Source organism: Ptiloglossa arizonensis, chromosome 5, assembly GCF_051014685.1.
Source record: "Ptiloglossa arizonensis isolate GNS036 chromosome 5, iyPtiAriz1_principal, whole genome shotgun sequence".
Classification (NCBI taxonomy): domain Eukaryota; kingdom Metazoa; phylum Arthropoda; class Insecta; order Hymenoptera; family Colletidae; genus Ptiloglossa; species Ptiloglossa arizonensis.
Genome location: NC_135052.1, coordinates 19,327,021 through 19,341,147, shown reverse-complemented (window position 1 = coordinate 19,341,147; position 14,127 = coordinate 19,327,021). Strand labels below are relative to the sequence as shown.

The 14,127-nt window shown below is 41.2% G+C and overlaps 1 protein-coding gene across 2 annotated transcripts in view; it reads right to left on the bottom strand.

Moving 5' to 3' along the window:
- LOC143147181 (protein apterous-like) overlaps nucleotides 1-12,301 on the bottom strand; it is a 127,891-nt gene extending 115,590 nt beyond the window's left edge. For both annotated transcript variants that reach the window (XM_076312207.1, XM_076312208.1), the window contains exon 1: nucleotides 11,369-12,301. In XM_076312207.1, coding sequence (XP_076168322.1) covers nucleotides 11,369-11,416 — 48 coding nt within the window. In that variant the 5' untranslated portion in view covers nucleotides 11,417-12,301. The remainder of the gene's footprint in view (nucleotides 1-11,368) is intronic.
- Between the last annotated feature and the right edge of the window lie 1,826 nt (nucleotides 12,302-14,127).

The window sequence follows — 14,127 nt, the reverse complement described above, 5'->3', positions numbered from 1 at the left end:
GAACAAAATACGATGGGGATACAAAGTGTGGAAAAAGTTGCCAACCTAACCTCGAATTTGTCTCGATTTATTATTGTTCTTTTGTCGAATTAATTCAGCTCTGATAGCGTTTATCTTTCTTCTATTTGAAATCTTTATTCTAATGTCTTACGTTGGACGAGATGTGGACAATGAACAAAATACAACGGGGATACAAAGTGTGGAAAAAGTTGCCAACCTAACCTCGAATTTGTCTCGATTTATTATTGTTCTTTTATCGAATTAATTCAGCTCTGATAGCGTTTATTTTTCTTCTATTTGAAATCTTTATTCTAATGTCTTACGTTGGACGAGATGTGGACAATGAACAAAATACAACGGGGATACAAAGTGTGGAAAAAGTTGCTAACCTAACCTCGAATTTGTCTCGATTTATTACTCTTGTTCTTTTATCGAATAAATTCGAATTATATTTACACATATACGGACAAAAAACAGTCCTTGCTCTAAAAATAACCGAGTAACGCAATGTTATCTTTGTTTGCGTCGCTGAGAAGTAGCCGATTTAAACAATCTGATTGTTCGTAAGGCAACCGTGTCGCGCCGAAGGCTCACGTGCCGGTGTAACCTGCGCAGAGAAGTGTTTTTATTTTTGTAAAATTCAATTTTCTTTACGAGCATCTCCGACCCAACTGGACACGATTCAAACTTTAAATTCAACTCGATCAAATTCAACCCTCGTGTAGAAAATCGGTTCAAGGTAGTTACTGTCGTATCGTTTACTGTAATATCGTTCGCAGATCTCGAGAACCAAATTTCCACTAGCTAAAACTTTCTGTTTACCATATCCTCGCAATTCTATTTATTCTCCACGTTGGAGTTTTAATTTTTTGCAAAATTCACTTTTCTTTACGACCAGCCCGACACGACACGATTCGAATAAACTCGATCCAATTGAATTTCTCGTTGAAAAAAATCGATCGATGGTATACACCCAGTCGCTATAATATCGTTCGCAGATCTCGAGAACCAAATTTCCACTCGCTAAAACCTTCCGTTTACCATATTCTCGCAATTCTATCTACTTTCCACCTTAGAATTCCTAATTATCCGATGTTGGCTGTCAGGTGTGCCCGTTTCGACGAAAAGGTAAATGTCCCACTACCTTGAAATACATCCGGATGGATGAATTCCTTCGAACGTTTCGATAGCAGTCACACTCGAGAACTCGTTGGTACGTTTTCCAAAGAGAACGAACGATAAATATATATACATACACATACATACATATATTCTCTCGTAGAATGGTAAACGCGAACCATAAAATAGAAAACGGCGCGGGGAAACATAGGGTTTCGAACAGCGGAACAGCGGTGAAGAAAATGGAATAACTGGTCGAGAATAAACGGAAAATAGGAATATTCGGAGAATCCCCCCTCGGAAAACATTCTTTCGCTGTTGCGTTCAATTTTCTCGTCCACGGTACGGTTGACTCGATGGAAGACAACATTCCTGTAACTCATCCTCGCGCTTACCAACGACGCGGCGAATAATTCTCGTCGGAACGACGAACGGTCTCAAAAATTCAACCGGCGGCCCGTAATTCACGGGCGACGTTCAGGGATACGGTTATTTATTTTCGTATTTTGCCGCTGGTAAGCGAAATTAATTATACGACGACGTTCAACGGAACGACCGGCCGGGAAAACTCACGGTTGCGCAACACCCCCGCGGCCAGAGGAAATCGGCCCGCCGGAATCGTCGAAAAACCGTCCCTCGTTCCCGATTTCGTTCGCGCGAGCGTACGCGATAAATGTAATCGCCGCTGGAAGGAGATTAGGACGCTCGACGCACGGCGCCCGTGGACTTTACGCGATAGCCGTTAATCGGAGCGGTGATATTTCGGTAAACAAAATATTTACGCCGGCTCGATTCGCGCTCAAGGGGCCCGCGCGGTACCCCTCTTGTTCCGCTGGCGGACATTTTGGAGAACGTTTAACGGGGGAACAGGTTAGAGTGGATGCATGGAAAGTATTGGGTTTATGAACATTATCCACTTTGCGTGTGTTTTGGTTCAATTTCTCGACACGGGGGTGTGTTTCAAGAAAAGACGAAGGTATAGGAAATTTTGACAAAAGTGTTTCTTAGAGGGGAGAGGGATGTTATGTGGGGTCGATAATTTTTCTAGGTTTCTTCTGGGCCGAATTACATTTTGAGAACGTTTAACGGGGGAACATAGGTTAGAGTGGATGCATGGAAAGTATTGGGTTTATGAACATTGTCCACTTTGCGTGTGTTTTGGTTCAATTTCTCGACGCGGGGGAGTGTTTCAAGAAGAGACGAAGGTATAGGAAATTTTGACAAAAGTGTTTGTTAGAGGGGAGAGGGATATTATGTGGGGTCGATAATTTTTCTAGGTTTCTTCTGGGCCGAATTACATTTTGAGAACGTTTAACGGGGGAACATAGGTTAGAGTGGATGCATGGAAAGTATTGGGTTTATGAACATTGTCCACTTTGCGTGTGTTTTGGTTCAATTTCTCGACACGAGGGAGTGTTTCAAGAAGAGACGAAGGTATAGGAAATTTTGACAAAAGTGTTTCTTAGAGGGGAGAGGGATGTTATGTGAGGTCGATAATTTTTCTAGGTTTCTTCTGGGCTGAATTACATTTGGAGAACGTTGGATGGGAAACTTATGTTAGAGTAGATGATTTATTTTCTAATTAGAGAAAATTTTAATAAAAGTGTTTGTCAATCATTTTTCTACGTATCTTCCATGCCGAATTACATTTGGAGAACGTTGGATGGAGACACTTATGTTAGAGTAGATGCATGAAAAGTATCGCGTTTATGAACATTATCTACTTTGAGTGTATATTTTATTTAAATTTCTCGACACGGTGGAGTGTTTCAAGAAGTGTCGATAATTTTCCTAGGTTTCTTCCGGGCCGAATTACATTTGGAGAACGTTGGATGGGAAACTTATGTTAGAGGAGATGATTTATTTTCAAATTATAGAAAATTTTAATAAAAGTGTTTGTCGATCATTTCTCTACGTATCTTCCATACCGAATTACATTTGGAGAACTTTGAATGGAAAAACTTATGATAGAGTAGATGCATGAGAAGTATCGCGTTTATGAATATTGTCTACTTTAAGTGTATATTTTATTTAAATTTCTCGACACGGTGGAATGTTTCAAGAAGAAGCGAAAATAATAGAAAATTTGTTCTTAAGAAGATTGTTTGGTGCAGGGGACACTTTTATTAATGTTACGTGTGAAATATTTATTGGAACACCTTGAAAAGATTTGAGAAGATAATTTGAACACATTTGTCAAACTTATTCTTTTCTAAATTCCAATAATTACCTAATTAAACGTCTCCCCTTCACTAATAATTTAAATCCTTTCGCTGTTATTTTGCACTCTTGTCAAAGAAGATTAATCGATATCTTCGAATTACTATATAACTCGGCAAAAAATTAAAGAAAATCCTCGAAGAAAATTATAGAATCGAGGTTGTGAATTCTACTATTAATCCTGAACATAATTCGAAATATTTAAATCCATTCGCTGTTACTTTCCACTCTTATCAAAGAAAATTAATCGACATCTTCAAATTACCATGTAACTCGGTAAAGAATATAAAAAAAACCTCGAAGAAAATTATAGAATCGAGGTTGTGAATTTTACTATTAGTCCTGAATATAATTCGAAATATTAAAATCCACTCGCTGTTACTTTCCACTCTTATCAAAGAAAATTAATCGATATCTTCGAATTACTATGTAACTCGGTAAAAAATTTTAAAAAATCCTCGGAGAAAATTATAGAATCGAGGGTATGAATTCTACTATTAGTCCTGAATATAATTCGAAATATTTAAATCCACTCTCGTCGAAGAAGATTAATTAACATTTTCGAATTACTATGTAACTCGATAAGAAATTAAAGAAAATTCTCGAAGAAAATTATAGAATCGAGGATGTGAATTCTACTATTAGTCCTGAATATAATTCGAAATATTTAAATCCACTCGCTGTTACTTTCCACTCTTATCAAAGAAGATTAATCGACATATTCGAATTACTATGTAACTCGGTAAAAAATTTTAAAAAATCCTCGAAGAAAATTATAGAATCGAGGATATGAATTCTACTATTAGTCCTGAATATAATTCGAAATATTTAAATCCACTCTCGTCGAAGAAGATTAATTAACATTTTCGAATTACTATGTAACTCGATAAGAAATTAAAGAAAATTCTCGAAGAAAATTATAAAATCGAGGATATGAATTCTACTATTAGTCCTGAATATAATTCGAAATATTTAAATCCACTCTCGTCGAAGAAGATTAATCGACATATTCGAATTACTATGTAACTCGGTAAAAAAATTAAAGAAAATCCTCGAAGAAAATTATAGTATCGAGGGATGTGATTGGTTCTACGTCTCTCGTTCGCGATCCGTTTAACGGGGCGAACGTATGACACGGATCCGGAGAGACGAGTTCCGAGATTCGTTCGCCGAAAGGGCGACGGAACCGCTACCGGTTCTGCTCGCCCGACAGAAATTAATTTCACTTCGAACACGGGGGCCATCCGGCGACTCTTCTAATCCGAATTATTCCGCAGGCATCCGTGAGATTATTTTTTCTTTTTTTTTTTTTTTTTTCAACCGTTGGAAGAGCAAACCGGGCGGTCGATCGAAATCGATCGAGGTTGGTAGGGTTCGGTGATGAATGATGCGCCCTGTGTGTCCTCGATCATTGTCTTTGGCGTTCAGTTAACACATTTTTGCTTCAAGTTCGCAAGCCCGAAGACCTTGAACGAAATCTGAATTTTTACGAACTCGACGAGTACTCTTTGGAAGTAGTATAGAATATTTGGTATTCGAACACTCTCGTGCGATTATTTACGTGATATAGCTGTCACGAAGACACGGAATTTTTAAACATTTAAAAAATCATGGATTTTCTTCGTTTTTGTAGGAAGATATACAGTTTAATATCGGAAATGTGTTCTGTTATTTGAATATTTTTGATATATGTGTATTGGTTCGAATACGGGAGTAGATTGTAATTTTTTAGTTGTCGAATTCTTTGCTAATGATTCCTACGAATCAGAAGAATCGGGGTGTGAGAATAATTTCTGTACTAGAGAATAATTTAATACTATTGGCTCGCGGTCTTCTTGGAGATACGGTAAATAAATTACAGCTTAGATAGGAATCTTTCGCAAACGAGAACGGCGCATAATCCGATGTTAAACAATTCGAGATTGTATAAGAATATTATTTCTTATATGAAACAATTCGTTATCGCGTTTGTCAATTTTGTAAGGATTATTCTCGATAGTTCAATTCAATATATTCGCAGTTCAATGAAATGAAACCGAAGAGAACCTTGCGTGGAATAATAAGAAAAATACGTATCGTAAAATAATGTATTGCAAAATATGTCGTTCCTACGAGAGTGAAATTTTTGCTAATACTTTTTGCAAAAGTTGAGACGCAAAGTTGAGATTAAAATTTTTGGGAGATCGTAGATTCAATATCGAATTGATTTACGACCAAAGTTTCAAATTGTACGGAACCTGTACGAAATACTTGCGTCAAAACTGACGGATTTTACAATTAACCGAAACATTTGTGTCACTTTAGAGTTATAGAGAAAATCCTGATTAATTTTCCTCGACAGACTCCACCACGCGCAGTAAGAATAGTTTTGAGCACGAGCCATGTATACACTGCTCCAAACAGTTAAAGGATTACCCACTGATGTGCCTTCATCCGGTACGAAAGCATTGAAAACCAATGTTCAAAGCATTGAAAACGTTTAAACGTTGGTACAAGTTAAACGCTTAAGGAACAGACATCGTTGTGCATTAAATACACAATAATTCCCGAATCAGTGGCACTCGATACAAGTGAACACATTTTGAGAAGCTACAATTGCACCAACAATGTGAAACTGCACTGTTTGATCGTCACCAAAAGATCATGGAGGTTGAACGAAGCATCAGAGTTAGGGGTGACAGTTTATGTTCGTACAGTTGCGTTCGCGACTTATTGCGGAACTTTATGGCATAAGCAGCGTTCAAGTGTCAGCTATGAAATCCGAGTACGTGATTCCGCAATTGTTTCGAGAAATGCAATAACAATAATCAGACAGTTAGGAGTGGTAAAAGGGGATGCAAAGGATCTAGCAAAGGTACCTCTGTTGCAAAGGTGTTTGTGGAATTGTTTCGTCCTGACACATTTTGTCGTTTCAATCTTCCAAACTATCGTTTAAGTGAATTAAGGAATTAACAAAGTCTGAATCGTGGAAAAATATATTAGAAAATTTTATGAATTAAAATACACCGTTAGATTCGTAAAAATTGTAAAATCAAATATTACTCGTCGAGAAAAATTCTTTCAGCTTTGAATTAATCAATTGAAAACGTAGCTTCATTTAGAATTCAGAATACTATAGTACAGGTTCATTTTTCGTTAGATTGTTCAAAATAATACTCGATCGCTAGAATGAATCGTTGGATAAAGTATCAAATACTTAAAAATTTCTACCAGGTTGCATAAGTTACACACTAAGCAAAACTATCGTAACATTTATTTCTACACTATTCGAGTCTCTTTTCGAATATTCCAAACACATTATTCTCAAATTGTTTCCATTTAGTAGCATACACTGATAGCAAAAGTTCAGCTAGAAGAAAAATCTCTGCCCTCTAACTCTTTCAAGCACAGTTGCTAACTGTATAAAATGATAGAAAACAAACCAAAAACTAGATTAATCAGATATTTAATCACGAGATGGAATATTAACAGTCTCATCCTGCAACTCGTATAGAATTATTTAAATTTTTTACAATGGATCGAAAAATACCCTCTAACTCTTTCAAGCACAGTTGCTCACCATATAAAATGATAGAAAACAAACCAAAAACTAGATTAATCGTATATATAATCACAAGATGAAATATTAACAGTCTCATCCTGCAACTCGTATAGAGATTATTTAAATTTTTCAGGATAGATCGAAAAATACCCTCTAACTCTTTCAAGCACAGTTGCTCACCATATAAAATGATAGAAAACAAACCAAAAAATAGATTGATCCCATATATAATCACAAGATGAAATATTAACAGTCTCGCCCTGCAACTCGTATAGAATTATTTAAACTTTTCACAATGGATCGAAAAATACCCTCTAACTCTTTCAAGCACAGTTGCTCACCATATAAAATGATAGAAAACAAACCAAAAAATAGATTGATCCCATATATAATCACAAGATGAAATATTAACAGTCTCACCCTGCAACTCGTATAGAATTATTCAAACTTTTCACAATGGATCGAAAAATATCCCATCGTGTGTATAGAGTGTTAAAAAGATAGAATATTTCTCGACCCAAATGACACAAAGAGTTAGTAGAACTGGTGACGTCGATAACCGAGGAAAATTCAGTCAACTGTCACGATGGTAGTTCGAGACCGGTGTTCGAGTCTGAAAATCGTTTAATTCGAAACCGAATTCGCAAAAAATGTCGGCTCAAAGGGGCACAACACCGCGCCGCGAGTTTCGCGTCCAGCTCGTTTCGTCGGCGTAGGCGCGGTTAATGCATCGGTTCAATTAGCGGGCAACGCGGTGACACGGAACAATCAATTACGTTTGTTTACAAGGTGTACCCGTTAACGGCGTGGCCATTGAGCAGTCGTTTAAAACGGAATTAACATTCCTCGAAGATGAACGCCGGGCTCCGCTGATTGCACGTTGTTCGAGCACTCGGAACGCTTGTGAGATGGAAACGAATGTCACCGGTCAGAACCGCGAACAACGTTCTTGCGTTTGATTCTACACGGTTCCGCCGACGGGGAGAGGGACACCAATGGATTTACAGTAAGACAGATACGATTCAAAATTATTTTCGAGAGCAACCGACCACTCGTGTGACGATCGAAGTCGTCGAACGATCGATCTTGGTACGATCAATGGTGTCTTTTCGGATTCGAGTGCACTTTTACGAGGGACAGATGCTCCTCAAGGAAGGATAATTCTTTGCAACGTGTAATTGCATTGATTTTTGTATATTGGTTTGAATAAACGATACCAGAGGTAAATTTTGGACGTGATTTCGTCGTAAGGTTGCGAAGGGTTGGTTAGAATTTGAGAATACTTTCGAGGATTGAGATAGGGTTCAAGTGTGTTTATTAGTGTCGACCAGAGATTGCATTGATAGCTTTTCATAGAGTTGCAAGAGCTTGAGTCTTAGACTGATTTAATTGTAGTAAAGAAAATTGAAAATTGACAAGAGGATCTCTAGAGTAAATAAAAATCGAATGGTTAGGTTGAAAGTTTCAGTTTAGAAAAAGGAAGACACTTCTCAACATTGTTCTATTGAGTCAGTGGTTTTAATAGAAATAGAGATATAGTAATACGTCTCGTACGGATATCTTATCATAGAGTTGCAAGGCCTACTTCGAATCTGTGCTACTCTAATCCGGAGAAGATAGTTGGGGAAAAAACTTTGAGGGAACTTTAATCGAGCAATTGAAATTCTAAGGAAAAATGCGGACGCTTCTCGATATCGTTTTACCGTTGCACTTTTTAAGAGAAGTGAAGGTACAGGGGTACGTTTGGTACTGATATTTTGTTGTACAATTGCAGGGCTTGAGTTTTATACTACTTTATCCTAAAAAAGAAAATTGGAAGATAAGTGATCTAGGAGACCTCTACGATAATCGAGAAACCAACCGATAGAGTTGAAACTTGAAACTGTTCCTTGGAAGAAACGAGGACACTTCTCAACCAACTTTTATCATCGCACTTTTTAACAGAAACCGAGATATAATATTACATCTGGTGTCGGTATCTTATCACACACTTGCAAGACCTAAGCCGAGTCTTACGCTACTCCACTCTAAGAGGAAAGAATCGTAACAATCATCCAAAACACTTCTACGACAATCGAGAAATCAATCGATAGAGTCGAAACTCTTTGGAAAAATTGAGACACACTCCGAACAATATTCTATCATCGCACTTTTTAATAAAAAAGTAAATATATTACCACATACTGACGTCTCGCGTTATAATCACAAAGAATCAAGTTTCTCCACAATAATTGAAAAATCGTCCAACAGTCGAAACTCTTTTAAAAAATCGAGACACTTTCGAATCAATATTTCACCATCGTACAAATTTAATAAAAAAATAACATTAGTATAGAAAACACTAATACCTCACGTTGTACCTGCGAGATACAAATTAAGACTCGCAATACCTGATCCTAAAGATGCAAAAATTAAAGAACAACGATACTCGTCAACGACAACCGAGAGAGATTGGTGTAGACGATTCAAATTCATTTTTTAATTGAGAAAAAAATCATCGAACCTGATCTTAAAGAACCAAAAATTAAAAAACAAGGATACTCGTCAGCGACAACCAAGGGAGATCGGTACAGACGTACAGATTATACAGATTGTACAAACAATTTCATTTTTCTATCGAGAAGAAAATCATCGAACCTGATCCTAAAGAAGCAAAAATTAAAGAACAACGATACTCGTCAGCGACAACCAAGGAAGATCGATACAGACCTACAACCTATTTCAATTTTTCTATTGAGAAAAAAATCATCGAAACTGATCTTAAAGAAGCAAAAATTAAAGAACAACGATACTCGTCAGCGACAACCAAGGAAGATCGGTGCAGACCTACAACCTATTTCAATTTTTCTATTGAGAAAAAAATCATCGAACCAGATCCTAAAGAAGCAAAAATTAAAGAACAACGCTATTCTTCAACGACAACCGAGGTAGATCGGTACATCCAATATAATTTTTCTATCGAGAAAAAATTATCGAAGCTTCCAAAAAAAAAAACATTGGCGACAATCGTGCCTATTTTCGAAGACAGCTCCCTGTTATCGTCTCCGATTCACCGGAACGATCGATGCAACCGGCCATCGGAACCCCCCGTCGTCCGTGGTGGATATCAATTAACAAACGGGACCCTCTGGTGTCCCCATTCATTATACCGGTGACACCCAAAAATTCGTGACCTTCGCAGCGATCCGTCAAACCGTGGGCCGGTGTCCGCGCGACGCGGACATTCGTCGTCGGTGGTGGTTTTCTTTTTTTTATTTTTTATTCTTTTTCCTTTCTTTTCTTTTCTTTTTTTTCTTATTTTTCTTCTGTCGTCGTCGATCTACAACGTCGTCGCGGATCGAGAAACCCGTTTTCGCCCGTGTCGCGGTTGCTCGGTGAATACATCACCCGGGCGTTACGTCGCCGATAAGCGTCGGGGCTCGTCCGCGAGTGGTCGCGCGACGACCAGCAATATTCCAATTACGGGATCGGGAGCAATAAAATCGTTGGCTCGAATTACCCGTACCCGGGATTTGTTTCCATTAAGAGGTACACACGACGCGGGCGTCGCGTTCAATCCGATCCGGCGTCTGTCTCTTCTTATTCCGTCGTGCGGGAAGTTTCAATTAATATATCGCGGAACTCGGTCGGTTATCGTCCAACAGATCGCTCGGGACAAAGTTACCTGGACACTTTTAGCGAACTGGAGGATTATTCGTAAGTGACACCCGATAGAGAACCTATCGAACGTCCGAGTTAGAACCGAGAGTCTTAACAATGAACAAAGTTACCTGGACACTTTTAGCGAACTGGAGGATTATTCGTAAGTGACACCCAGTAAAGAACCTATCGAACGTCCTGACAATGAACAAAGTTACCTGGACACTTTTAGCGAACGGGAGGATTATTCGTAAGTGACACCCAATAGAGAACCTATCGAACGTCCGAGTTAGAACCGAGAGTTCTAATAATGAACGACCTGGTACTACTGGTTGTCGAAATTAGGTGTAGATCATAGTCAGGAGCCATCGAAGAGGCATTTCAGATCGATCGAAGAACGCAAGACCGGGGACACCGTGACGCGGTCTACGACTTCGGTGTACCTCGACACACCCTTTGAAAGACACACCCTTCTAGTTTGCACGCGTTCCAGGACTGCCCTTTGATAGGTGCGAGCGATGGAGCAAGGAGGATCGGATTCAGGGAGGAATCGTTGTTCGAGGAAGAAGAATTCTCGAGCCTCGAGCAGGCCGGTTACGTCCGAGATTTGTAGGTAAATCCGAGATCTCTGAAAGTTTCTTGTATTACCGGGCTAGGTTCTAAAAAGGAGACCCACCGCGAAGTGGAAACGACAGCTCAGAGGAGCGCAGACAGAGAGAAGATCAAAGGGGTTGGGCAAGGATCATCGTCCACGGATCATCGAGGCCACCGGCACAAAGGCCGGGCACCCCTTGACGGTTGGTGTACGGCCAATGAGCAAAGGAGAGAGAACAGAGGGATGACACTCACCCAGTGCATGCCGGTGGTAGGAGGGGCGCGCTCCTCATACACTCCCATCAGGGTGGCTGCTGTCGCGGGGTAGATCCCGCCGAGGGTGCGCGACGCCGAAGCTGCTTGGGGGGGAGTCCCGGAGGATCCGCTTGCCGATAACGCGGAGATGGCGTCCGCTGCGCAGGTTCTTCTCTTCTTCTGCCTCCTCTTCTTCCTTCTCCACCACTGTCACCGTTTACCTGGTAGCCTCCTCGTTGAATTTCTCGCTACGACGACTCTGTGTAACGCGCACGGGAACGTCACTGATCGTAACCACCGTTGGTCCTCGCGCGACACGAACCTTTCCAGGCGGTACCGATCGCTGTCTGAGAGGGTAAACCCGCGCGCCCCTCACCGGCACATCTCGCCTGAAAAACGAGCACCCCGAATCCCCTCGATCGGCCACCTGGGAAACTTTACCGGTAACCACCGAGCAGAGTCACCGTCCTACGTGACAGAGTACACCCCCTCACTGCACAATCACTGACGGACAGGTTCATCCGCGCGTGCCAGGGTGGCCAGACGCGGCGGCAGTCCGGGACACGGAATCCGCTCGCAGAATCCCTGGTTCCATCGTCAAGAGACCCGAAACCCCGAACCCGAACCGTTCACAATGCACTGGGGTAGAACGATCGAAGCAACACCCGGCCTGGTCCGCGCACCTGCACTCAAATATTACCACTCTCGAGGTGTCCTCGGAGCGTCGACGTAACGGGGGATCGATTCTCTCAGTCCGTCTTCCGGCGAAGGAACGACCGGACGCACATCAGGCCCGTTTCATGGCGCATGTGCCCAGCGGTGACGGCACTCGAGAGAGACCCGACGACGAACACGCCGCAGAGGAACGAACGCCAGGGAACGGAGGTACGCGCGAGCACGCTGCGCCACGGTAAATACTTCACAGGCCCGTCTGCCGTGCCGAAGCCGCGATGCGGAGTGAGGGAACCGGCACAGCTGCAACTGGTTCCAGCCAGAGCCAGCGCCGCATCGCGGCCGAGACGCGAAAACCCCGCGACGGTAGGTGGGGCGGGCCGCGGTTCCGCGAAGGACGGCCCACCGGCTCCCCCACCACACGCCAACCGCGAACCACTGGCACCGCCCCTGCACGGAACCCGGCTTACCCTCTCCTCGTCTAACGCGATCCAACGTCGTCGCTCTCTCCGTCGTCGATCGCCGCGGCTCGGCTCCACGCCGATGCTACGGAGAGAACCCTCCGCGCGAGAGGACAGCGCCGCCGTCGCGGCACATACAGTGACGTAGACGCCTATGCGTTGCGCCGGAATAGACCTAATCCGAGCCCAAACCCTTTTTTCGCCTACAAATACGCGCAAAATGAGCCCGTGGCTTTCCATCTCTCTATTGGCACCGGAAAACGAGGTGTCCGGATTAGATGCCGGTTTTAGGAGGAGAGTTCCAGCGTTTAAGTTTCTTTTTTACTCGTTTTATCGGTTTTTGTTAAGGTAGAGCGATAACGCGATAACGCCGCGATACGAACTAGCCGATCGGAAGTGGGCAAATATTTTCACCGATGGGACGCGGTGACTACGAAGACATTTTCTTTAACTACCTTTTTTTTCTTTTAAGCGATTTTAGACCAATTTTGGGTACACGTAGGTTGTGAAATATATTGGAGGGGGATTGCACGCTTTTGTAAGAATGTATGCATACGTATGTGTGTGTTTGTATTGTATATTTGAGAATTATTGAATTTCATGTACAAGTTAGGTTTCGAGGGATTCGATTAATTAGAGGATCGATTTTGAAAGCTATTACGCAAATTCCTGACACGTACTTGGATCTTCTAGTCGCTTTGAACGGTAGATTGAAAAAAGGAAATCAACTTCGGAGAAAAAAATATTCTACGCCGCTATTCTTTCCAACCCAATAAAGCAAATTCTACGTTATTCCGTCGGTCGATACTCTCGATAATAAACACTCTCCCGATTGAAAACTAACAAACAATCTAATTATCCTCCTCTTTCCCTCGATCGAAGTAGACTACATTTCGGTCCATAAACACTTCAACCAGATAATTTTCACGTCGCTTCTTTGGGTCTTCCTGCCCTACTGCTGAACTTCTCGAATTGAGAATGAAGGAGGTAATTAGTTGCTTATTAATTTTTCATCGAGAAAGTGTTTACTCTTGAGCGTGACGATCGACGAATAATTAATTTCTATCACTGGATTGGGACAATAACACTGAAGAATATCATCCTCTTCGAAGTTGGTTTTCTTTTTTAATTGTACCGTTCGAGGTTGTTAGATGATCTCGAGGAGGATTCAGGTATCGGGAGTACTTAGTCGAGGTAGAAGCTTTCGAAAGGTTGAGTACTTCGATCGAATGAGCGAATGTATATGCGTGCAAGATATTCAAAATCAATAATTTTCTGTTGCGCAACATGCATTCGCACACGCCTGTTATATGTACATGTAAACTTATGGAACTGAACAACGAGCTTTTCTAATATACTATATTCTACACCTATGGAAGTACAATTTAGGAACACGCTAAATCAGGGGAGTCCCAAATCATGGGTCTCTCAAAACATAAGTTTCAAGTCTTGAGTTTCTCGACTCATTGGTACTTTCAATTATAAGTCCCTCGAATCATGGGTCCTCTGAACCATAGTCCCTCGAATCATGGGTTCTTCGAATCATAATAGGTCCCTCGAACCATGAGTCCCTCGAATCGTGGGTCCTTTGAATCATAGATCCTCTGAACTATAGGTACCTTGAAC